This window comes from Taudactylus pleione, unplaced genomic scaffold (genome assembly GCF_031769625.1).
Source record: "Taudactylus pleione unplaced genomic scaffold, aTauple2 ptg000236l, whole genome shotgun sequence".
Classification (NCBI taxonomy): domain Eukaryota; kingdom Metazoa; phylum Chordata; class Amphibia; order Anura; family Myobatrachidae; genus Taudactylus; species Taudactylus pleione.
Genome location: NW_028284638.1, coordinates 2,373,858 through 2,399,915, shown reverse-complemented (window position 1 = coordinate 2,399,915; position 26,058 = coordinate 2,373,858). Strand labels below are relative to the sequence as shown.

General features: G+C 43.2%; 1 protein-coding gene across 1 annotated transcript; it reads left to right on the top strand.

Moving 5' to 3' along the window:
* The first annotated feature begins 869 nt into the window (after positions 1 to 869).
* On the top strand, positions 870 to 25,794 carry HADH (hydroxyacyl-CoA dehydrogenase). Its single transcript, XM_088479458.1, has 8 exons — positions 870 to 1,337; positions 12,531 to 12,659; positions 14,862 to 15,019; positions 15,818 to 15,944; positions 21,260 to 21,349; positions 21,653 to 21,725; positions 24,976 to 25,092; positions 25,424 to 25,794. The coding sequence occupies exons 1-8, from the start codon at positions 1,212 to 1,214 to the stop codon at positions 25,540 to 25,542; spliced, it is 939 nt and encodes a 312-aa protein (XP_088335584.1). The 5' UTR covers positions 870 to 1,211; the 3' UTR covers positions 25,543 to 25,794.
* Positions 25,795 to 26,058: the final 264 nt, after the last annotated feature.

Below are 26,058 nucleotides of genomic sequence, written 5' to 3'. Positions count from 1 at the left end.
TACCTGGATTGTGCCCTATGCCAAGGGTGGGGAACCTTTTTTCTGCTGAGGGCCATTTTGATATACAGAACATTAATCGCGGGCCTGGTGCAGGCCACACCTCCATCTGTGTGATGTCACACAGGGGCAAGGCCACAATTGCCAATGATTACAGCAATGACCACAGCATCCTGAGGATGGTCCTGGAGCAATAAGGGCAGTGGTGTGACCGTCTGAAGCGTCCTAAGGACGCTCCTGGCGGCACTGCTGCATAGATTTTGGCTTCATGGTGCCAATTCTAGGTACCCTACTAGCCAAATGAGGCTAGCAAAAAAAAAAAAGCTCAGAGGGCCAGACCAAATGATTCCCGGGGCCTTATATGGCCCACGGGCCCGAGGTTCCCCATCCCGGGTATCGGTGAAAGCCGGAACGGACAAGATTCCGGAACGTCGGACTGGGACAGCTCCCTGCAGTGACCTCTGCTGCTGAGGAGCTGTCAGCTGTATAATGCGCGTCCCTGAGTCCCCGTCTGGGGGGTTTGTCAGTGACAGGCAGGGACTCAGCGTTCATTATAGTGGCTCCCTGCCGGACCAGATGCCGGAACGAACCAGCTCTGCTGCAAAGAAGCTGTGTCGGGGGATTGTGTAGTGACAGCCTGTCACTGGGGGGAAGGGAGAGATTACAGCTGGCTCCCTTGGACAGACAGCGCATTACAGCAGAGCTGTTCCGTTCCGGCGTCCCGGCATCTGGTCCGGCAGGGAGTCACTGTAATGATCGATCCCTGCCTGTCACTGACACACCCCCTGGACGGGGTGTTGGGACGCGCATTTTATAGCTGACAGCTCCTCAGCAGCAGAGGTCGCTGCAGGGAACTGTCCCAGTCCGGCGTTCCGGAATCTAGTCCGGTCTGGCTTTCACCTAATCCCCCCATCCCTGCCCTAGGCTGAGAGCTGGCTGCACACAGGAATGGTCCTTTCTCCAACTTGGATCTAGCAACAACCAAGATTTCAGTGGGCATTTCAGGGAGTGGTTAGGCAGGTGCGGGGGTGTCGCTGCAGCACCCCCTATGCCGGCTTCACTCTCTCCCTCCCGCAGGGCCTGCAGCGCTGCCGCTTCCCAGTTCTCACCCTTCCATCCTGAGTGATGCCCCGCCCCCTGCGCTGCGTGCTGGCGTCACCCGCTACCAGTACATTCGCGCAGTTCGCAATTTGTCCTTCGCAGCAGCCCCAGCCATGGCCTCTTTCTGCAATCAGCTCCTCGTACGGAGCATGTCCAGCAGCGCCGCAGCCGGCAAGAAGCTAGTCATCAAACATGTGACGGTGATCGGCGGAGGCCTCATGGGAGCCGGGATAGCCCAGGTAGGAGAGGCTAATAATGTGTGTGTGACAGCCGGAGCTCTCTGCTCTCTCCAAGTAGCAGTAACACACAGATACACTGTGATCTCCAATGCGGGGGTAGGCTGGCTGGGACTTGCAGTTCCACAGCAGCTGAGAGTCCTGGTTTCCCTAAGTGTGTGCGGGTGTGTATGAGACATAAGCAAGTGACCCCAGTTAGCTGTCCCCTGCTCTCCTGTGCTCGTTGGATGTGACCGGTCATTGGGTTAGTGCTGCGACCGCTGGCAGCAGAGGGCAGCCACACGTGGGGAGGGCAGAGCAGTGGCACATATTGTGTGACTGCAGGTGGTGAGACAGCCAGATATACAAAGGAGACGGCAGAAGGGTGAGATTACTGTGCTCACATTGGGGTAGATGTACTAAGCCTTGGAGAGTGATAAAGTACCAACCAATCAACTCCTGTCATTTTTACAGGCTAGTATTTGAAAAATGACAGGAACTGATTGGTTGGCACTTTATCTCTCTCCACTTTATCACTCTCCAAGACTTAGTACTTCTCCTCCATTATCATTTTCTGCCCAGGCTGTGCTCTGCATGGTAACAGTTCACATAAACACAGGGGAAGCTGGCAGGGGCAAGGACACCTATACACACATGCTGGAATACACTGTAGCTATGCTGTGTGCACCTGATCAGAAGGAGGAGGAAAGTCCATGCGAGAGAACCGTGCACACTTGTTCTCCATTTAACCCTTTGAGGACTGTAGATAGTCAAGTGAGTCATGGTAAATTTCTAGACAGATCACATCATATCGATACGATACATCTTGAAGTTATTGATTCAATAACACCCATCTTGTGGTGTCCCATGATATCAGCCTCCTCATCAGTTCATTGCTATACTGCATCTGTGTCCTGGTCTCCAGATACTGCACATGTGCCAATGAAGTCCAGTCTGGGGTGATCCGGCATATGCCTTGTCCCATTGCTGATATGTGTATATATAGTGTGAAGTGGATTGTTTGGTTTCTGTATGTATATAGCGAGTGGACTGTATGTGTATGTCCCTGGAGTGCTGGCTAGAGGGTACACAGTATGGAGAGTAAGGCTGGGTACACACTAGAACAAGATCTTCACGATTTGGCATATTGGAATGACAAATTGTGAAGATCGTTTAGTAGTAAACCAGAAAGCGAGGTTTGGAAAAAAAATCTAAAATATAGATGTATAATGTATAGGAGATATATTGGATGGCTAAAAATAGTATGGACAAATAAAATGAATTATGTAAATAAAATTATGCTATATATAAACAATTGGATGAAAAGCATAAAACGGATCTGCTGCCATATATTCTGTAAAATGACACACTCAAATTTCTAACTATTTAAGATGTTCATAGCCCCTTTAAATGAGTCTATTGTGATTTTCTCCCGTGCTAAGACAAAGTAGAGTTAGAAAAACCTATCCCTACCTTTCCCTATCGTTGAGTTCCCTCTTGGCAGTCAGTCAAGATGGCCAGTGTCTCTCCTTTTCTCTGTTGCCGTGAGTGCCAAAATCACACTGCCGGCTCCTAGATGTTTCTCATCTGGCGGCGTGCCCTGCGCCCGACTCTTTTCATACCGCTCCACGAGGGGAATGGATGTTGCAAATCACTTAGGCTTGGTGTATGTGTACCACCCTTTACCAACGCGTTTCGTTACACAATATAACTTTTATTGTATACCCACAGTTGAACGATCGAGCAGGTCACATACGAGATCTGGTTGGCTGTGCTGCACAGCCGATCAGATGATAATGTGTGCGGGGCTGTGCAGTTTAATGAAGGACGGAACAAGGTATCGTTCCATCATTCATTAAGTCACATAGTGTGTAGGGCAATATTGGATAGTCCGGGGCTAAGGGAATTCATCCTGTCCATCGGCAAGTTTGCCCATCGTTTAGATGTGTACACGGCCTAAGTGTATGTATAGAGTGGTCCACTGTGGCGTATTGGTAATGGGACCCAGCATAGACTTCTCTCTGCAGACCAGATCTATATTTTTTTCCCTGGGGCACCTCTGGCCAGAGTCCATAAAGGGGACGGAGAAGATAGGGAGGACGCAGGAAGGTAGCAATCGTCACTGCTTTTCTCCCGTCAGTAGGCTCATCACGCCATCCTGAGACGGCAAATTGTTTTTGAGAATCCTCTCTGAATCGCTCTCCCCGTACTACTATATGGGAAAGCGATCCTGACATGTTGCTAGGGGAAATCTGATATTTGATCGGATATGATAAAGCTGCAGAGTGAGTAGTTACTTTATGAGAGAGTACTCATTTTAGCTGGCCGGCAATTTCATTATTAGAATTTTTTTTAAAGTGCATGCTGGTCGGAGTAGTTCCAATGATGGGGCATTTAAAAAGGGGTATTATTTCCATATTATTATCTTTGGTAATGCCCAATTATTGGGTCATTTTGGAGACTCCTCTCAAGGGTTTTTTATGTGTTTCATTATTAGGCTGGAGTGTCTAATCTTGTAAGTGCCAAATTTTAAAAGTGCACTTTACATTTTAAATCGAATATTGGCGTTATACAGCGTTAAACAGAAGGGAAAGGAACATACTAGAATCTAACAACAACCAAAACTTTAATTGGACAAAGTTGGAACAACAATTACGAGTTCACATTCTCCTTACTACAAGATCCTGTGGGCTACATGGGATGTAGTTATGTAACCGATGGCCACAAGGCCGCCGGTCACTATACCGTTGGCAGAATGCTGGCTAGGGATTCATGACAGGCGTCGAGATACCGACGCCTGCCATAATCCCGACGCCGGGACCCCAACCCCCCCCCCATCCCGATTGTTGCGGACGGGGTAATTATTCACTTAGCCCGGGGATGAGGGGGGTTAGGTTTAGGGCACCCCGGGGGGATTTAGGGTTAGACACCTCCCTGGAGAAGGTTAGGCTAGGGGAAGGGGGGGGTTAGGTTTAGGGAGCTGGGGGGGGGGGGCGCTAGGTTTAGGTACTAACAGGGGGAGGTTACGGTTAGGCACCCTTAAGGGAGGGTTGGGGGCGGGGAGAGGTAATAGTTAGGATTGGTTACCTCTGCTGTCGGGATTCCATCCTGCCGGGCTAGCCTTGTCGGGATTAGAACTGGCTGCTAAACAGCCGCTGGCATAACAATCCCATTCCGACTACATAACCAGGACTTTCATCACTCAACACCCTGTTTGGTAGCTGCATAAACCTTGTGCCTCACTTGTTGTTATTTGTGCTGGCTCTGTGCGTTCCATATAATCTTACTTGCATATACTGTATCTGTGTTAATGTCAGTTTACCTCTCCTAATAATGTATTTTTACCTTCGCTCTTTTGCTTAGTCTTTTATCATCTAGCTCCTACCACTGTCTACTTAATTATTAAAATTCTGCTCCCACCAAATCTACACTTTGATCATACTCAATAATAAACTTTTGTTGTGCAAACACTTTCTCCCACACTGTACTTTTACTTGCATGTCTAGAAATCTGCACTCTTACATTCTTTCTTCATACCAACTTTACATTTTCTCTTCCCATATTTACCTAATCATCCTTACCATGTTTTCTTCAACTCCCCCCCCCCTTCACTCAGTGTCTACCTAATCTTTTGTTCTGCCCCTTGCTTCCACCTTTATCATTTCCCCCAGGTCTCCTCCACTTCCTCCTCCCTTTATCTCCCCTCCTCTGTCTGCCTTCCTCACCATCCTCTCCCATTACTCCACTTTCATTCTCTTATACTCCATCGGGGTCCTACTACCCCACTGCTCTCCTCCCACCCTCCTCTCCCTGTCACTTTACCCCACCTCCATCCACATCCCAATAATCTCCCTCCCTGCCCACCTTCTACAGGTTCCCCTCCTAGCACCGGAGCCTGCACTATCGCTACACTCTATTCATCTCGTTCCCCCAAATTAATCTAACCTCCACGCTACAGCAATCCTGATAATCTCATTTACATATCTCCAACAAACTGTGGGCCTGATTCAGACCCGCTGGCGAGCGCTATGCGCTCGCCAGCGGGTCGATGGTGGCCCAGTGCGCATGCGCACGACGGAGCCGGCTTCGTCGTGCGCATGCGCGAGACCCGAATAGCGACGGGCAATCCGTCGCTCTGGGTCTCGTACCAAAGGGGGCGTGCTATCGATGTTGAGTGACAGCACGCCCCCTTTGGTGGGCGTGCCGGGGGAGTGGCTGCCCAAATGGAGGCGTTCCCATGTGAACGCCTCCATTTGGAGGCGGCCATACTGACATCACGAGTGATGTCAGTGGGAGAGATTTCGTCTCTGTGAGAGCCGAAATCTCTCTGGGGCTTGCGGCAACGAGACCTTACCACAAGGGTCTCGTCGCAAGCCCGATGGTCTTAACCATCGTGACCATCTTCCTTGCCGTTCGCTATAGCTGTGGGTGGTCACCCACAGCTATGCGAGCGGCCGGGAGGCCGCTCTAAAAAACAAGAAGGCCGGCCCTGATTCAGAGCGAGCGCTCTGTCAGAGCGTCCGGCTCTGAATCAGGGCCTCTGTCCCTCTATCCTGTGCCCTCTGGAATGCAAGGTCAGTCTGTAATATACTGGTCCCCACCCATGACCTTTTCATCTCCAACTCCCTGAATCTCCTAGCCATTACTGAAACCTGATTTTGACACCACTTCTCCTGCAGCTCTCTCTTCTGGGGGCCTCACCTTCTCTCACCCCTGCCAACCTGGGGGTCGCCATGGTGGTGGTGTTGGGGTCCTTCTATTCCCCGGTTACTCATACCAACTCATACCCTCTGAACCATCCCTTACATTCTCTACATTTGAAGTTCATGCTATACGCCTCTTCCAGCCAGTACACATCCGAGTAGCTGTCATTTACCGCCCCCCTGGCCCTCCCTCCAAGTTTCTTGACAACTTTGCTTCCTGGCTCCCTAACTTTCTCTCCTCTGACTTTCCCTCCATTATTCTAGGTGATTTCAATATTCCAGCTGACATCCCCATAGAATCCTCTGCCTGCGAACTCCTCATCCTCACATCTCCATTTGGCCTCTCCTAAAGGACCTCCTCACCCTCCCATGTAAGTGGGCATTTGCTTGATCTGATCTTCACTCACCATTGCAACATTTCTGATTATTCCAATTCCCCCTTTCTGACCATCACCTTCTCTCTTTTAACTTGTCCTTCTCTCCTTCCCCTCCTCTACCTCCAAAAGTCACCATCGCTAAGCGTAACATTGATGCTATTGACACCATTTTCTTTTTTTCCCTGCTTGAATCGCTTCTCTCTCCTGCCCTGTACAAGCTGCTTCCTTATACAATGCCTCCCTTACTTCTGCTCTGTACTCTTTTGCTTTCGGCAGTCACTACTCACACTCGCAGATCTACTCCTCAACCCTGGCATTCCAACTGTTCATGAACCGCTGAGCGACAGTAGAGAAGATCACGCTCTAAGGCAGATTTTCTCCATTTCAAATTTATGCTCTCATCCTATAGTGCTGCTCTCTCCCTCTCTAAACAGTCATATTTCAAGAACCCATCTCCTCTCAGTCCTCTAATCCGCAGCATCTCTTCACCACTTTCAACTCCCTCCTCATCTCCCCTCCTTGCTCTTGCCTTTGACTTTGCTACCTACTTTACATCTAAAATGGATTCCATACGTCAGGGCATCTTATCCAAGCAGTCCCCCAGCCCTCCTCCTTTCCCGATCAACTCTACCAACTCAATCATCCGTCTCCATTGTATCTGCAGAGGAAGTCATGGCCCTTATTCGGGCCATCCCACCCTCCCACATAACCCCACTTTCCACAATTTGTTTATGAATTGGTGGCATAACTATCTCATCTAGCCCCATAGTACGCTGTCTTGGAGTTTATCCTGGACTCATCCCTCTCCTTCAAACCACATATCCAGAACCTCTCGCAGGCCTGTCGTTTCCATCTCAAAAATATTTCTAAGATCAGACCCTATCTCACCCAGGATGCTACTAAAACCCTCACACTCACTGGTCATCTCCAGATTGGACTACTGTAACCTCCTACAATTCCCATCTCTCTCCTCTCCAGTCTGTAGTCAATGCTGCTGCTTGGCACATCTTCCTTTCCAAACTCTCTACATCTGGCTCCCCTTCCCTTTCAGAATCCAATTTAAGGTTTTCGCGCTCGCTTACAAAGCCTTCACCCAATCTTCTCCCATTTACATCTCTGATCTCATCTCCCTTCACTCTTCTGTCTGCCCTCTTCGTTCAATTAATGCAAGCCGCCTTTCATGCCAACTGATTTACTTCCACTCCCGCCTCCCAAGATTTTGCCCGCACTGCTCCCCACCTCTGGAACTCTCGCCATCCCCCCCATCAGACTCTCCACCTCTCTACAATCATTCAAACGGGCTCTCAAGACCCACCACTTCATCAAAGCCTTCCAGCTCTCATCCTAACTTGCTGCACCATGCTCCTTCCTCCCCGTCTGCCCCATCTGTGTCACATCTGTTTGTCTGCCCCTCCATTTTAGAATGTAAGTTCTTACGAGCAGGGCCCTCTACCCTCTTGTGCTTCTCCCTACTTTACTTTCATCTACTTTTTACTCACCACTAGGGCACCTAATACTTGGTTGCTTATGTGGGTGTTATGGTTGCTAATAAAGTATATTATCCATGTCCTTGTCCTGTATTGTTCAGTAAGTCACTGGTCACCTATTTGTTTATGTACTTTATAAGCCGCTGCGGAACACTTGTGGTGCCATATAAATAAATAAATGATGATGATGATAATTATGTTGACATCAAAGAGCAGGGCCGTTGCATAGCACCTCACTGCTCTGTGCCAGCTCCACCCCCGAACATGTGACCTCATGGCACAACAACTAGGGAATGTTGCTTCCATGATGATTGAGTAGCTGCCTGCTGGAACGTCCATTGGGCATTCCAGACTGTTCTGCAAGCGAGTAGCTAACTGCCTGGATTGTCTTTAAGCCGCTCTGGGAGGCTCTGCGGCGGACTTCTAGGTGTGCATGATGCAGTTCCCTGATGGGTTAAAGCTTTTCCCGATCCAAATAGAATTTTTTAAGCTTTGGGTCCCTCTGCTGTAGTGAAAAAACAGATCCACACTTGTAGAAACGAGTGGGATACCCCATGCCCATACAAAACATTGTGCCTGCCCAATAATGCTGCCCTCTTCTAACTGATCAAAGCAGAGTGTTTGTTTGGGAATCCCCTTTGGAACCAGCTTTATTACATGTGGCTTCTCGCAGTTACCACTTTTGATTGTATAGTGGTGAAAGGGAGTCCAGGGGACTCCCTGCTTTGATCCTACATTGATGTCTAAGTACTTCTGAATATCTACTGATGTGTGCAGAAATAAAACAACAATCAATGTTGTGGACCTCAAGTCACCTCAGTTTTGTCAATGGGTGCTACATGTAACCCACCCACACCCGCAAAACACCACGGAAATGAATGGTAAAGCAGTGAGATTTTTTTTAATGATTTTTATAAACATCCTTCAAATCGAAAGTTGCTTGATGAAATAGTAGCATTTGCAAAAAAAAAAAAAAAAATGACATTGAGTCCAAAAGATGACATAGAAAATCATAGATAGTTTCAAAATAGTTTGCCATTCCTTTGTCAATAAAAAAAATTTATTAAAGTCTTAATCAGTAAAATTGATAATTTTATTGCTGTATTTCTGAATTTGTATTACATTGCCCAGCGTTGCTGGGATCCCGACACAGGTGTAATGCTACTTACAGCTTTTTAATTGTGCTTGTGTTACAACTTTAAACTTGCCACTCGCTGTAGCATTATACTCGTGTTGTGATCTCCATATTTTCATGTCAACAAACTCGCTGCATATAGTGAGTTTCAACTTTCCATACCAAACCACTCCAGCCTTGGTCTCGGCCACCATTGTCCGCATTGTCTCGTGTTGTGTTAAAGACCATAAAAAGACGTGGATTGCGACAACTCGTGAATGTGCAATACATTTTTTTTTAACCTAATATATATTAAATATATTAATTTAAACAAGTATATTTACTATAGTGCGGGTTTATAGAAGTGGAGAAGTTGCCCATAGCAACCAATGAGTTTCTACTTATTTATAACCTTCTAGAAGATATATAGCTAGACTCTGGTTGCTATGGGCAACATATCCACTTCTAAAAACCCACACTTTAGTAAATATACCCCTAACACAGAAAAAGGCCCACAGTGTGAAATGGTAAGGTGGAACGTGATCTTTGTATTTGGAAATTGCTACCTATTTTTCAGAAACTAGTCCTCTCACCAAGCATGATTTTCCGGTATTAGGGCTGATCTGTAAAATATACTTGTGCTTATCTGTACAGCAGAGGTGTGCATGCACCATAATCAGTGATTCTGATAAAGGTCTTCAGTGTTCTCCCCAGAAAATGATTGATATGATTGACATTGATAGTTTAAAAAGAGAATAAAAAGGCTGCTTAGATGTTAATGATTAGCTTTGCTGACCTTGAAAATACTGAAGATTTCAGCAGGTTTTTGCTCTTTGGAATTGTTACCGTTCACCTTGGGTCTCTATTGCTTATTGTTGTATTGCCTTTTTTTTCTCCTTTCCTCACCATTGAGATTCATCTTAAAAATATACATTCTGACTTTATCAGGACGTCCTCACTTTCATTTAGGAGAATACATGTTACCTATCTGAAATCATTCTTTGATATTGACTTTTTTGCTTGTCTTCCCAATTAGTACTAGAGTTCAGTAGGAGACACCCCGCCACCAATCAACACTCACTTGGGTTTCCACATTTGGATTTATGGTGGTGAAACACTGACACGCAGCAATAGCTTAATGCCAAATCAGTGGGAATATAATGATTTCACACAGTCCTGTTTTTAGGTTCAAGAAGATGCATACACAAGTCTGCAAATAAACATGTGAGGGACATGGGCAAGTGTTATGTTTAGATCTGAGCAGGACGGTTCAAATATTTCCTCCTTCCCATAACATTTCTGTTAAGAAATAACCACCTAAAAGGTAAAATTAAGTTTAATTATTGCACGCACATAGCTCTCTAGTTGCATAACTTTGTCTAGGAAGTTACTAAACTGGTCTATCCACTAGGTGATTTTGACAGGTGATTGCACGATAACGACGTCGTTATCGTGCAATCGCTTGTTAATCGCCCGCAAATCGGGCATGTAAATGTCAAAAACCAGCAATGCGCGTGCCCTCTGGTCGTTTTTGCCATCTATCATCGCCTGTACATGCTGGTCAACCTGACGGTCCCTTCAGGTTCAGCATGTACGGGGAAGAGACAGCAATGAAGAGAGCACCTAGCAAATACTGTGAGCTGGGTACAGTCACCTCTGCCTCCTTCCGCCTTCCTTGTGTTCTCTGCATGACACAGCACACAACTCAGCCACTGCCGAAGGGAAACGACACAGTCACAGCCTGATGACGCTGGACACTCGCATGTGATCTCATGCCTAGAGTGAACGTTCAGTCTAGGAACATCACTAGACATAGAAACGACAGCTCTCGTTTCTATGTCTATTAGTGGATAGGCCTAATTACTTTTCCAGTAGTTTCCTGTAGTGATCAACTGCTCAGTAAAATTCCCCTTATTCTGTATAGTACATAAAATTCTCATAATGTATACTTTAAGAACAAGTATTAAAAAAACACAAAAAGTAAATAACTAATTTTAGTAAGCCTGTCATGGTTGGGTATGGGATACCGCCGTTAAGAATACAGACTCTGGCATCCCGACCAGGTTAGAATGCCGACGCTCCCAGGTAAGTAAGCCTAACCAGCGATTAAACTGGTCCTAGAGAAGTGGTGCAACTCACCACCCCCCTCTGCGCTTGTTTAAAAAAAGGGACAGCGTGCGCCAAAAAAGGGGCGTGGTTACACAATAGTATTTAAAATTACACCACACAGTAGCACAATTTTGATTCACCCCTGATTCGCAGTACACTGCGTAGTGTCCCTTATTCATGTATGACACAATAATCCCCCTTTTACACAATGCCCACATTTTTGCCCCCAATACACATAATGTCCACAGTAGTAGTGTCCCTTATACAATGCCCACAGCAGTAGAGCCCATTACACATAATGCTCATTGCAGTAGTGGTAGTGCCCTTTATGCAGTATCCACAGTAGTAGTGTCCCCTGAGTAATTCCCCCAGTCGTAGTGCCCCCTATAGTGAAGCCGCTTACACGAAAAAAAACAAATACATACCTTAAGCCCCGCACATGCGTCCGCTGCCTAAAGTCCGCCTGGCTGCTCCTTTAGTCTGAACTATGGGAGAGACGTCATGAGGTCTCTCCCGTAGTGCACTGCGGAAGCCGGAGCTGAGGAGTGAACTCCAGCCTCTGGCTGGCGCTGTGATGAAGGAGCCGGGTGCCTGCTGGTAACAAAATCTCAGCGGGCGCCCGGCAAACGGAGCCTCCCTGCGGCGCCGGGCTGAGTGGGTCAGAGGAGGCGGAACTGGTTCAGTCTTCAAATAGAAGTGACGAAACGCAGTTCCAGCCCACTTTAACCCCTAACTCTCCCTCCCCCTAGTGCTTAAAAATAACTATCCTTCCCTGCAGCCTAAACCCAACCTCCACCCTCCTCGTGCAGCCTAACCCTCCCCCTAGTGCTTAACCCCAGTACTTGCCTTAGAGATTCCGGCGATCGGGATGCCAGCACCGGAATTCTGACAAGTGTCGGGATTTTGCAGTTGGCATTCTGACCGCATCCCGTCTGTCAGAATGGGTGTATTTATTACATGTCCAGGATACTATGTCCTCATAAATTATCATGCTTAATATAACATTCAGCTTTAGCCTACATTGCTAATTAGGCATGCAGAGTGCAGGATACACTAAATCTGCACAGCAAATGAAATTATGCATCATTAATATAAATAAAACCGATATATCTTTAAGAACATTAAACACATGGGCAAAAACAAAGGATCTGTTTTCTGTGCACTTCCCACACATTTTTCACATCTGAAAGACATACATACAGTATGTCTTAATGACACTTATTAAAAATTATTTATCTTTTTTCTGGAGAGCCAGTGCTTTACTTTAAAAAAGGGGGAAAATGGCAAGCCATGTAATATGCAAACATGCAGAAAAATGCCTGAACGAAAATATTCCTATGCATTGGGTTTAAATTGATTCTCGTATATATGCTTTATCATTTCCTGAAAATACACTTCTTCACATCACATGTCGTTGTTCTTTGCAGGTGGCTGCAGCTACAGGTCATACTGTAGTATTAGTGGACCAGACTGAGGACATCTTAAAAAAATCTGCCAAAAGTATTGAAGACAGCTTGAAAAGAGTCTCCAAGAAAATGTTTGCAGACAAGCCTGAGGTGACATTCTGGTATTTTATTTCTGTTTTAAAATATTTTATGGTTATTGAGGAATAAATATATAACAGATGTGCACTTATAGGACCTGATTCACTACGGATCGCAATATTGCGTACGCACACAGTTCAATTGCAATAGTATGCTAATCCATTGCGATCGCAATGCAAACTCAGCACAACATAAGGACGCCCACTTTACATTGCACACATCTGGAATACTGGCAGAATAGCAAAACCATCAGTACAATTGAGTACTATCGCAGTCTCACGCACACTTGCACAAGTCCTGACCTTACTCACAAATTGCTAACAACCACGCACGCTATGAGACCTCAGGCTGCGTAAGGCATCGCTGTGGATAATTTATGCATGCCCCTGCACTGGCATGCCTGCGTTTCCCCGACCACCCCACACCCCCGTCACCACCCACAAACGGTGCTTCCTGTCAATCACTCTGCGGGGGGTCCAATTAGCCTCTGCGATCACAGTCCAGATCGCAATAGCTAGTTTGCGCACTGCGATGCATGTGCAGAATGCAACAATCGGCCGATTGCGTGCGTATTAGCAACTGCGATCAAAAGTGAATCAGACCTTAGTCATTAATTAAAACACTAGCAAAAAAGAAAAGCAACCACCTCACTTGTGCTATGAATTGTTACAAACACTTTGGTAAAGAATCCACCATAGCGGAAAGGCAAGAGTCACCTCCTCCGTTCTACCATCGGTTTACAAACATCCTTTCATTACAAGTTTTTCTTTTTCCCTGTGCATTTAAGCCTCATTTATGTCCTAAATGAAAAGTGAGACGACTAGAACATATTTCAGGCATCCATATTGTACATTTAAATGTTTGTGGTTGGGTTTTGTTTTTTTGTAGAAATCTGCCTCCTATACAATGTGCCTCCTATACAATGTGCCCGGAAGGTGCAATAAGTATAGGCTCAGTCCTCTTGTCCTGCACTATTGTGTGAGTATACAGCTTTTTTGGGATGGCAAAATGCTCTGCAGCACTCCCCTCTAAAGGCACACGTCTCTGTAAATATGCCCTGCACACCTGATGTCTCATTCTAGAAATTATGTCCCAAAATAGTACTAAAGGCTATTTTATGAGCTCCCTGGGGGGTTACAGATGAAAATTAAAAACTGCACCCATAGTCAGTGTAAAGCACGCTGGGCTTTAAACATGGCCATCAAATGAGACTCAAGACTGGGTACTAACAGACAGATACAGAGCTAAGAGGGTCATCCCATCAGGACATGACATCTTTAGCAGCCCTGACGAACCCTGGAAGCTAGAAGAGCAAATACATGTGCTTCCCATAAAAGTGGATATGCATAAAAATAGGGACATGACATTAAAAGCGCTGCGGAATATGTGTGCGCTATATAAATAACTGATAATAAATAAATTAAAAGGTGTAATGTATGTTCTGAGGCTGCATTATTTATGGGATAATATAGTACTGAAATGGTGAACGTTTAGAAGCAGTAGAACATTTAGGACCTGATTCTGAGTTGTGAGCAAAGCATAAAAACCAGTAATGTTACAGTTGGACAAATCATGTTGCTTTTTTTTTTTTTTTTTCTTGCATGCAGAGTAAATACCGGTTGCTGCTGCATGTAGCCACAAATGCTGGACAGCTTTATTGTTACTCTGCAATTTAGATTTGAGTTGGCTCACGCCCCCCTCAAATCTAAATCTCTGTACATTTTACATCTGCCCACTTCAATGCAACATGGTATTGCCAAGGCGCAAGGTTACTTGTTTGTTTTGCTTTACTCCCACCTCAGAATCAGCCTACTTTTGTTCTAAGTTATATTGGATTGTATTCAAATAATTTAAGGGGGTTATTCCTAAAAGCTTGGAGAGAAAGAAAGTGAGATAAAGTACCAACCATTCAGTTCCTAACTGTCACTTTACAGGCTGTTTGAAAAATGACAGGAGCTTATTGGTTAGCACTTTATCTCTCTCCAAGCTTTAATGATTACCCCCCTAAGTGTCTAAATTCTCTTCATATTAAGCATCTTCAACGACTCTCAAATACCATTATTAGTCCAGTGGAGCAGTGTAATAATTTGGTATTGTAACGGCTGTGTTCTTTTTATTTTTTTTGCTGACTGTTGCTCTTAGTATGAAAATTTAGTTTAACTCCCTCAATCTGCTTGTGTGTGACTAGCTTTCTTTCTGACTACCGTTTTACAGGCTGCTTCTCAGTTCATTGCGAAAACCTTATCAAACTTCAGCACCAGCACAGACCCTGCAGCCGTGGTACACAGCACTGACCTGGTGGTGGAAGCTATTGTTGAGAACCTGGAAGTGAAAAATGAGCTCTTCAGGAAGCTGGATAAATTTGCCCCAGAGTATGTCACTCCGTCACATTCTACCACATAAATCGGTGTAACCTGAAAAGTGGGCTTCTTCCCAATTCTAGGTGTTAATTGCAAGGTTGTCTAGTTTTACTTGTATGATGCTTATGGCAGTAGTTCTAAAAACCAATGCTTCAAGAACCCCATGCATTTTTTCTTATTCAGTTTATCATTTATACTCCCCAATTGATTATACTCTTATATTGCACAAATAAGTGTGTGTGTGTGTGTGTGTTTCTAGCCTACTTCCTCTCTCAATGTCACTACAAAAGAACTTAATCAAGCAGCCAGTAGTACTGCTCATTTTCCAGTATTGCATGGTGCAGTGCCCTGCAAACCAGCTAACGCTCAGTCCTGCAAGGAGTCTGATAATAATGTTCCCCACCTGATAGCATTACATCAGACAGCAATGTTTCCTAAATAGTGATTATTATTTTGGACAAGTGAACTGATTAGCAAGAAATTGAGTGACTATTCCTTTTCCAGTAGCTAACTTGTCCTGTCATTAGATAATGAAGTGCTGAATGGCTAGGAAAACTAAAACGTGTCATATATAATACACACACGTTCCTCTCATCACACATTGACAGTTCACTTTCTAGACTTAAATAACTGTTTTGTAGCACATTGCCATTGGGTAAAATAGAAAATTGGCATATGGGCCAAATGTATAATATAGATACTGAAACTTTTATATAGCAAGCAGTAGTAAAAGGGGTATTGCTGTATATGACCATAGTATATTTGCCAACTCCTCAATTGGCTGATGTTATTTGCCTGTTCTTGTTACAGACATACCATATTTGCCAGCAACACCTCATCATTGCCAATAACTGATATAGCTAATTCCACTACCAGACAGGACCGGTTTGGGGGACTACACTTCTTCAACCCAGTTCCCATGATGAAGCTTGTAGAGGTAAGTGGGAAAATTTAGTCACTTAAGAGACTGAACTTTGCACATTGGGGCTGATTCAGATTTGGTAATAGAGTAAGATAGTGCAAGTAACTGTGTACCTGGACAAACCATGCTGCAATACAGCTTTATTTTTACACTGCAATTTAAATTTCAGTTTGGACGCACCCCTCCCAAATCTAAATCTCTCCGCACATTTTATATCTGTCCCACCCGCAGTGCAGCATGGTTTTACCAAGATGCACCATTACTTGCTCTGTCTTACTCTATTCCCAAAGCTGAATCAAACCCATTGTCTGTTACTTTAGGAGAATGTAGCCAATAAGTTTTACGCAGCCATAAGGAGAACTAATGTGAAGCACAAGTGCACATATATTTTCACCTAATTTGTAGTTTGCCAGGCTATACCATGAAATTACTATTCAACAAAGCTGGTCTCTGTCATGTAAGTACCATTTGTTATTTAAACCTTCTGAATCTTTCCTTTCTGTATAATCTTGTAGTCTTGTCAAGTATTGAGGTGTTTGAGAATTAAGTTTGTAAATGCAGTGATGTGCTATCTCTCTATATATCTAGATAGCTGTGTACAGTGATATGTCATACATACGGTAAAATAAGCATTGAACACATCAACTTTTTTCACCAAATGTCAGCAACAACCCATGCAATCCACACATGCAAAGACATCGAACCATAGATGTTCATAAATTTAAGTTGTGTAATAATGTGAAATGATACAAGGTAAAAATTAGTGAACACATGCAAAAAGACATGGAAAGCCAAGACACCAGCTGAAATCTATCAGTAATTAGAAAGCAATCCTGCCCCTTGTCAATGCAAATTAATATAAACTGGTTCAATCCCAACTGATGGCATATAAAAAGGGGTCTCATTTTCAAGGTGTCACACAAGAAACTTCTCATGATGGGTAAAAGTAAAGGGTTCTCTCAAGACCTTTGCAACCTTATTGTTGCAAAACATACTGATTGCATTTGTCACAGAAGAATTTCTAAACTTCTGAATGTTCCAGAGAGCACTGTTGGGGCCATAATCTGGAAGTGGAAAGAACATAATTTCATCATAAACCGGCCACGACCAGATGCTCTTCGCAAGATTTCTGACAGAAGAGTGAAAAGAATTATCAGAAGAGTTGTCAAAGAGCCAAGGACCACTTGTGGAGAGCTTCCAAGGACCACTTTTGGAGAGCTTCCAAGGACCAGTTGAGGAGAGCTTCAGAAACCCCTGGAATTAGCAAGTACAGTTGTTTCATAGAAAACAATAAGTAATGCACTCAGTCGGCATGGCCTGTATGTACGCTCACCACGCAAGACTCCATTGCTGAAGAAAAAGCATGTTGAAGCTTGTTTAAAGTTTGTTGCACAACATTTGCACCCGTCTGTGAAATACTGGGCGATTATAGACTAGTCAGATGAGACCAAGATTGAACTCTTTGGATGCCATAACACACACAATGTTCGGAGGAGAAATGGCACTGCATATCACCCCAAAATCACCATACCAACAGTGAAGTTTGGAGGCGGGAACATCATGATGTGGGGCTGTTTTTCAGCATACGGTACTGGCATACTTCATATAATTGAAGGAAGGATGTACTTAGACATTCTTGAAAAATCTTGCTCCCATCTACCAGGTTGCTGAAGATGAAACGAGGGTGGACATTTCAGCAAGACAATGATCCCAAACACACAGCCAAGGACACTCTCAATTGGTTTCAGAGAGAGAAAATAAAGCTGCTATAATGGCCCAGCCAATCACCTGACTTGAATCCAACTGAAAATCTATGGAAAGAACTAAAGATCAGAGTTCATAAGAGACCCACGGAACCTTCGAGATTTGAAGACTGTTTGTATGGAAGAATGGGCCACAATCACACCTGAGCAATGCATGCGACTAGTTTCTCCATATAGGAGGCATCTTCAAGCTGCCTTTACCAATATAGGGTATTGTAAGAAGCATTAAAAACATTTCAGTAAGCGTGTTCAATACCCTTTTTTTTTTTTCCCTGTCATTTCACATTATTACACATAACTTAATTTATGGACATCTATGGTTTGATTTCTTTGCATGTGTGGATTGCATGGGTTGTTACTGACATTTGGTGAAAATTTCATTACAATAGTCCCATTACAAATATATTTACTGAGAATGTTGATGTGTTCAATACTTATTTTACCCGCTGTGTGTGTGTGTGTGTGTGTATGTATGTATGTATGTATGTATGTATGTATAGTTAAATAATCTAATATATTGTGACAAGAATAGACTGGGTAAAATCCATCAGTATCTTTTATTGCTCACCACAGGCAGGTACACAGGATATGGCAGTTTCACAGGCAAGATGTCACACAATGTCTTCCAATACAGCAATATTTCTTCAGTGGACTCGCACGTCCAGGAACCCTAACACTAGTCACCCCCGGGCCTATAAGCTGGGCGACTATTTCACCGTCAGACTCAGTTTTCCCAGTGTGTTTGCAGTTCTTAAAATGGCTTCCCACAGGTGCCTTTCCAGGCAATGATTGAGGCAACCCCTGAGCTGGACATAACACAATCCCAATGCCATTGTCCAGCATCTTTTCCATTTGAATTTCTGTGTCCTTCACATAACTGCAAATTCTCCTAATCCTTAGGAATTGCGAGTAAGGTAACCCTTTCTTAGCTGCTTCAGGATGATCACTAGTACCATGCAGAAGGGTATTACGGTCTGTGGGCTTGGAGGTAAAGGGTGATATGTATTTCCATATTAGAATCCACAGACACCTCAACATCTAAATAGTGAATTTTTGACTTACTGCTTTGCCAGGTGAATTTAATGGCAGTGTCTTGTTGATTCACATATTCCGTTGATTCCTGGAAACTTTGTTCATCTCCTTGCCACATTATAAAGATGTCGTCGATATAGCAGCAATACCGTATAATGTGATCTGCAATATCTCGCTGTGAGAAAAATAGCTCATTTTCTACTTTGGACATGAATAGATTAGCCAGACTCGGGGCAACGTAGGACCCCATAGCGCAACCAGAGCACTGTAAATAAATCTTGGAATCAAAAAGGAAGTAGTTTCTCATCAACGTGATTTCTAACCATGACATAAAAAAAAATCCAAATCTGGACCTTTGTACAAATTATTATCCACCAGACAGGATGTCACTGCCTCTAAACCTCGTGTATGTGGTATGGAGGTATATAGATTGACCACATCAATGGTACATAACAAAACATTTTGCGGTGCTGGGGTAAAGTCCAGTAACTTGCATAAAAAGGTAGTAGTGCCTTTCAAAAAGGAATCCTGTGCTTGAACTATAGGCTGTAAATAAAAGTCCAAGTATTCCGCTACAGAATAGTACAGACAATCTTTGGCCGCTATTATTGGTCTACCCGGCGGCATTTGTGCATCTTTATGCAATTTGGGTATGGTATAGAAGACAGGAATTACAGGACAATTGGTAAATAGAGCATCGCATTTTGTAAAATATTGTCAAGTTCCTTTTTAAAAGAATCCGTTGGATCGTCTGAGAGTTGGCGATATGCTTCATTTTTATACGTAACTAAATCTTGAATTACGATGCCCCCGCCTTTATCGGCGGGGCGAATAACTATATCTTGATATTTGCCTATGTTATTCAAGGCTTTATTCTCTTGAGCACTCAGGTTTGTTCTAATACTGTAGGTTTATATTTTTCTTAAATCAATATTTTATCCATCGGTGTCGTGAAATATTTAATGGACAGATTCTGTGAGAGAGGTTCAAAAGAAGATTTTCCAATTCACTGGGAGTATCTGCAAAATGTTCCTTTAGTTTAAGTCTCCTATTGAATTTGTATAAGTCTACTTTAGATTTAAAGAGATCTGGATGATTAGTAGGAACATAGGATAACCCTTTTTTGAGTACCGAATATTCTTCGTTGGATAAACTTCTTGATGACAAATTAAAAATGAATTCCTCCGTTTGTAAATTGTTTTTCCTTTCCCTCGCCCACTGGCTGCCCCTCCGAGTCTTGGATCGTTGGTGGAATCGCTTCTTGCCCTGGTCGTCAAAACAACTTTGCTCGTAGATGCCTCTGCACATTCTGCTTCGCTTGAGCTGATACCCCCACTTGAGGTTTCTGTGTCTAAAAAAGGTTGTTTAGACCGTGGAAATTGTTTACGTGGTCTGTCAAATTTTCTTTCTCTATTGTACGCCCAGCTATATACTCTGAATTCTGCGTAGTTGCGGTTCACAGTCTGTAATTTAGCTTGTTTAAATTGTATCAAGTCGGCTTTATATTTCTCTATTTGACTTTGAAGATTATTAAATAATTCAATGTTGGTGTCTGCTTTTATTTTATCTAAAATAAGATGTTTCAAAATCTTGCATTTTCTCTTTTGTAATGGTTAAGTCTTGAGCAGATTCTTCAACCACCAACAGAATTAAATGAAACGAGCACTTGTTTAACACTGCTGCCCACTTTTTACAAAATTCAGGGTTGTAACGTCCTATTGTTGGGATATTTTTTATACGGAAGCCCTTGGGGGCCGATAAGGTCACTCCGTGCAGGTAGTAGTCTACTTCTTTTTTTTCTTAAATGTAATAACTGTGCAACAAGTTGTTCGGATGTCTCTACTCCTGCTGCTGTCTTTAGATTATCTTTAAACAGTATGCCTTCTGCATCTGTATCTGAGAGGCTAAGTATATCTCCCAAAGGTAGCACTGTGTTAAAAAGAGCCGCTTGCAGAATGCTCCTGATTCGCAGATATAGACATATGAATCTACAATAAGTAGATAGTTGTAAATGCGAGAAGCAGGTTTGCGATAAAATCTTGGTTATATTGCACACACCAAGTCATCAGTTGTATTCGAGCCTGTCATATTTTATTCCTCCTGTGTATGGGTCACAGCTCTTGTGAGACTGAGCGGCGTATGTTTTGTTGAATGAACTGATAGCGCTGCTAACGGCTATTAGCAGCACTATGAGATGTAACTTATTGGAGCAAAACTGCATTGGGTCTTAAATAGACACCTAGGAGTGCATCCAGCTGCCACAAGTATGCCAGGAGTTAGATCCTCTCACAAGTTTCCACTAAACTTTCCTGGCATTGTGTGTGAGGATAAACTCACAATCTGATTGGATGTGATTTGGCAGAATGGAAAATGTAGATAATGTCTACTCTCAACCTCGCCATTGACAGGTAAGACCTCAACCTAACACAATATAAGAAAATACTCTTCACCAGGTTAAGTTCAGCGATATGGGTAAGGGATGATATTTGCCAGCTTGATGCGCCTATATTAAATCTATTTTATCTTTACTTTCAGATTATTAAGACCCCAATGACAAACCAGGCAACTCTTGACTCTCTCACGGATTTCAGTAAAGCACTTGGAAAAATTCCTGTGTCATGTAAGGTAAAGAGGAAAGCGATTTTGGTTTTCAAATGAATAAATTGTACTGACATTAAATAGGGCTTCATGTTTGTGGTTTCTCGCATTCACTGTACAGTACTGCCGCACAGTACGGCCTTTATTGCACCCTTTCATAGAAATCCGGGTCATTAGTCCCTTGTTTCGGCGCTGTTGGTCACACTAGCCAGAATGGATAAGCTTTCCTCAAGGCAATAGTGTGGAGTGCTTCCACTGTAAAGTGCATGTGTGCAGTAAGTCATTTCACTCTTCCCTTTGTGTGAATTAATATTCTTACTTCTTCATTAGGACACTCCTGGGTTCATTGTTAACCGGCTCCTGGTGCCTTACTTAATGGAATCAGTCCGGCTTTATGAGCGAGGTACGTTACCGCATTCTCTCTGTGTGGCAATCGGCCCAATGGTGTGCAGACGGGAAGCCGGCGGACGCGACCACGACGGCCGGCTTCACGACTGCTTTATCCCGGCTAGGGTTAAATGACAGGCGTCTAAATTTAGACGCCTGCTATTTTACTGTCTCCAATCGAAGTGATGCCGGGCACTGCTGCGGACAGCCGCGGGGGGGGGGGGGGGAGGGTTAGGATTAGGGCTCCCGGGGGGGACTTAGGGACTCGCAGGTCCCCCCTTAGGGTTAGGCACCCCCGGGGGGGGACTTGGTTTTAGGCGGCGGGGAAGGGGGGGTTAGGTTTAGGCACCCCTCAGGAGGGTTAGGGGGAGGAGGTTAGGTCAGTAAATACTTACCTAGGGACGATCTGGCTTTTCCGGTGGTAATTCATACCGATTCTGGCCCAATAGGTGTCTACATCAATGTTCTGCTGGGTAGATTATTTCATTCCAAATTCAAAAGTATTTATCTAAACTGGTGTGCAGGTAACTGTGTAGGCAGGTGTGTAGCCTTATAGTAATCAATAAGAAATCTGATTTCGTTTTCTAAGCTGTAAATGCTTAGGCTCTCCAATTGAAAACTGCACCAATTTTTTTTATATTCTTATAGAAGATGTCACTTAAGCAGGTTTTCTGCCTTGACGGCTGTAATAGTCTGTCTTGCTTTTGGCACGTAGTGATTAAATAGCATGGTGAAAACTACTTAGAGCAGATGTTCCCAAACTCCACCTTTACAGTCCAGGTTTTAAGGCTATCCATGCTTGAGCTCAGATTACTTAGTATCTCAGTCAGTTTGCTTTAACCATCGGGACTCAAGCATGGATATCCTTAAAAGCTGGACTATAATGCCGGAGTTTGGGAAACTCTGGCTTAGAGGTAGAGCTATATTGGGGTAGATGTGTTGTTTTTCTTCCCTGTAGGAGAATGTTCTGAAGTGTTGAACTTTTTCCCAAGCTACTTTTCCTGGCGAATGGATAATGTGCACATGACAGTGCCTTAAGGGCTTGTACACATAGGCATAGAGAAAACAAGAAACTTAAACTTTGTCCTTGCTTTGTAAAGCTTCCCTGTGTAGTGCGCTATGAGGGAGATGTATCAAGCCTTTTGAATAGTGGAGCAGTTGATCATTGCAACCAATTAGCTCCTAGCTAGCAGTTAAGTGCATTCTATAAAATGATAGGTAGAAGCTGATTGGCTGCCTCTACCTATCATTAGTCCAGTTCTGCACTCTTTAGAAGGCTTGTTACATCTCCGCCTACGTATTTAAGACGTGCTCCTGTAGCACTGTATTATGTTACCAAGCAGTAATTCTTTTGAATGCCGCAGGCAATGTTGAAACTTATTTGTACTTGCTTACATTTATTTATATTTTTAACTGTCGGTGTTAAAGTGCGTCTGTCCTGCTTTAAGAGTGCCCATTGAGACTTAATATTAACCTTATGCATTTATGGAATAATGAGGGATTCTAAGCAGATAGGACTATCTCCTGATCCTTTCATTTATGATCATTGCACCTTGTCCTGTGCAGGGTTCCAAACTGCTGTTGTACTCTTGGCAATTTACTACAGTATGAAATTCTAGCTGTGGTCTTTCTGGCCACAATCGGTTTACTTTCTTCAGCAAAATGAAGCTTTCATATCCCAAAGACACTGGATCTGTCTGTCACAATACAGTACCTGTTGTGTGCCATTAATAATAATTTCACACATACAAGTATGCATTTAGCATAGGGCGCTTGATGCGTTTTCTGTGTTTCTGTACATACTGTAGTTGGTGATATGCTCTGTAAACATATTTGGCAACAAAGAAGCTCAGCGTTCCCCTGGCTAATGTAGGCGAGTGCTCCTATGCTGATAGCCTAAAGCTATTTATATACACGGTCGGATAAAATGACGGTCTGACTGGCATTTTATCTGAGCCTGTAACCCATCAGATATCGTGGCCATACACTGAGATATTGCACAGTGTATTGGTCCCGATATCTAGTTTCCTCGACTGGGGAGGAAACCTTTCCCAGCTCCTTTCCTGTGAAGGAACAGGGGAAATGGGCAGTCGGCCCCAGCAGTGCATACACTACCAGATATGGCTAACCAATGATCGGATCAGTTGGGCACGTTGGAAGATTTTTCAATCCAGACTATTCGATCATCACTGATCAGTCGTGGGAATACACTATGCAATTATTGGCTTCATCCGCCAATGATTGCATAATATATGCCCTGTGTAACTTCAAAACTGCTCAGATGCTACCATTTTAATTTAATGCATTAGTGTTCTCTTGCTGCTATAGAAGGCATTAATCTATATTTTTAAGCCTGAAAAATAAAAAGACTGGGTCACCTTTTTTGTTATATTTGCATTCTAATGCATTTTATGTACTTTCTCCCAAACAAACTTTTTTTTTTTTTTATATTATTAAATATTGCCTTCAATCAGTACTAAAGCTTATGCCATTATGCCACTGGCATACAAAATGAATTACTGATATTCGTGTTGGAATGTGACCAGTGCAAAAACTAGTAAAAGCGGCTGGCACAGGGGTGAGAAAACACTCTGCTACAAAGGGGATATATTACGTTATGGAAACTTAAATCTTTTGTGCTTTTCCGATCCTCCTTGTAAAAGTATTGTATAACTTGTCCCTAAATCTTTCCTTTCTCCTCATTTCTTGTATACAAATAGTATGTCCTGTCCTTTCTGATTCCAGACCCTTCTCTTCTCAGCCGCCAGTTTTCCGGACACTTCTTCCCATAATACTCCTGGGATCCTGTTTATTGACTGTTACTCTGCTTGCAGCATCCACTTTTACTAGCCTTCTAATTATAGAATTATTTTGCCTTTTACAAGAATACTAATTATGTATGTTGCATTCAGTGTAACACATAAAGACTTGCAACTTCATTGTTATGCAAACCTTACAGATTATCGCTTGCGTAAACTAGTTGTATTCTTATTTATTCTATTACCGGTGTATTGTACGCTTTCATCTATTCTTTGCACATAAATGTATTGTTACCTGAGTTAATGCAGGTTCACATTGTAAATCGGCTTGTGCAATGGGGGCTTAATGAATTTGTTCCTTGTAACTATATCTAGATTTTCTGTTTCAGTTCAGCTATATTTAATGGAAACTGCTGCCTGACCAATAGAATGTTTAGTATAATTCCTCTGCCTAGTCAGGCAGCATGTGATGTCTGCTCGGTCACATCTGAATATTGCTCTCTGTAGGACATGCATCAAAAGAAGACATTGACGTGGCAATGAAATTGGGAGCTGGATACCCAATGGGTCCCTTTGAGCTGCTGGATTACGTTGGCCTTGACACCAGTAAATACATCATTGATGGTATGCACATATAGAAACCGTTGTAATTCCTACACCGTTCACCTGATTTGGATGTAATTACCCTCAAATTAAATCTGAAAGTCTGCAGTTAAAGCACATCTTGTTTGTTTAATTTGAAAGCCATTGTGGTGGTGAATAGAGGCCAAAATATGAAAATTCTGTCAATGTCCAAATATTTATGCACCTGACTGTATGTATGTGTATGTATGTATGTATGTATGTGTGTGTGTGTGTGTGTATGTATATATATATTTTTTTTATATTATTATTATTATTATTAGCTCTCTATAAATATATATATTTTTTTATTTTTTTTTCCTTGAACATTCAGGTTGGCACCAGATGGAACCTGAAAATCCCCTCTTTGCACCGAGCGAGTTGCTTAATAAACTAGTAGCTGAAAAGAAGTTGGGAAAGAAGACTGGGGAAGGATTTTATAAATATAGATAATTTTGCTCACTGCACTGCTAATGTGTATATATAATTTCTTTTTATAGTCCTTGCTATATGATGATTGTGACACGTGCTTTTCGCTGATTGACATCTCATGTGGTGGTCTGTTATTTCTGCACCATACATGTTCACACACTAGTGCCTTAGAGCAACGATTGTCTATTCATGATTAATATCCTTTTGTACAGCCGCTTACAAACATTAAAGTGTCATAAACGAGCTGAAGTCAATAAAAAGAAAATAAGATTATTGCTGTGTGTGATAACAATATAGCTTGAAAAGGGCCTGAGTAATTTTCTGCACTTGTAACGCTGCAGAATGATCATTCACTATGCTTTACAAATATTAACTGGTGTACAATAGAACCCCTATTATTCTGGGTAAATAGGCATGGGGGGGCTTGTTGCCTGTATAATCAATTTCACAGTTAATGCCAAAATACATTTACAGTATTATGCTTGCCTTTTTAATAGATAAGGCAGTGGTTCCCAAATGTAGGCCCTCATCGTTTTT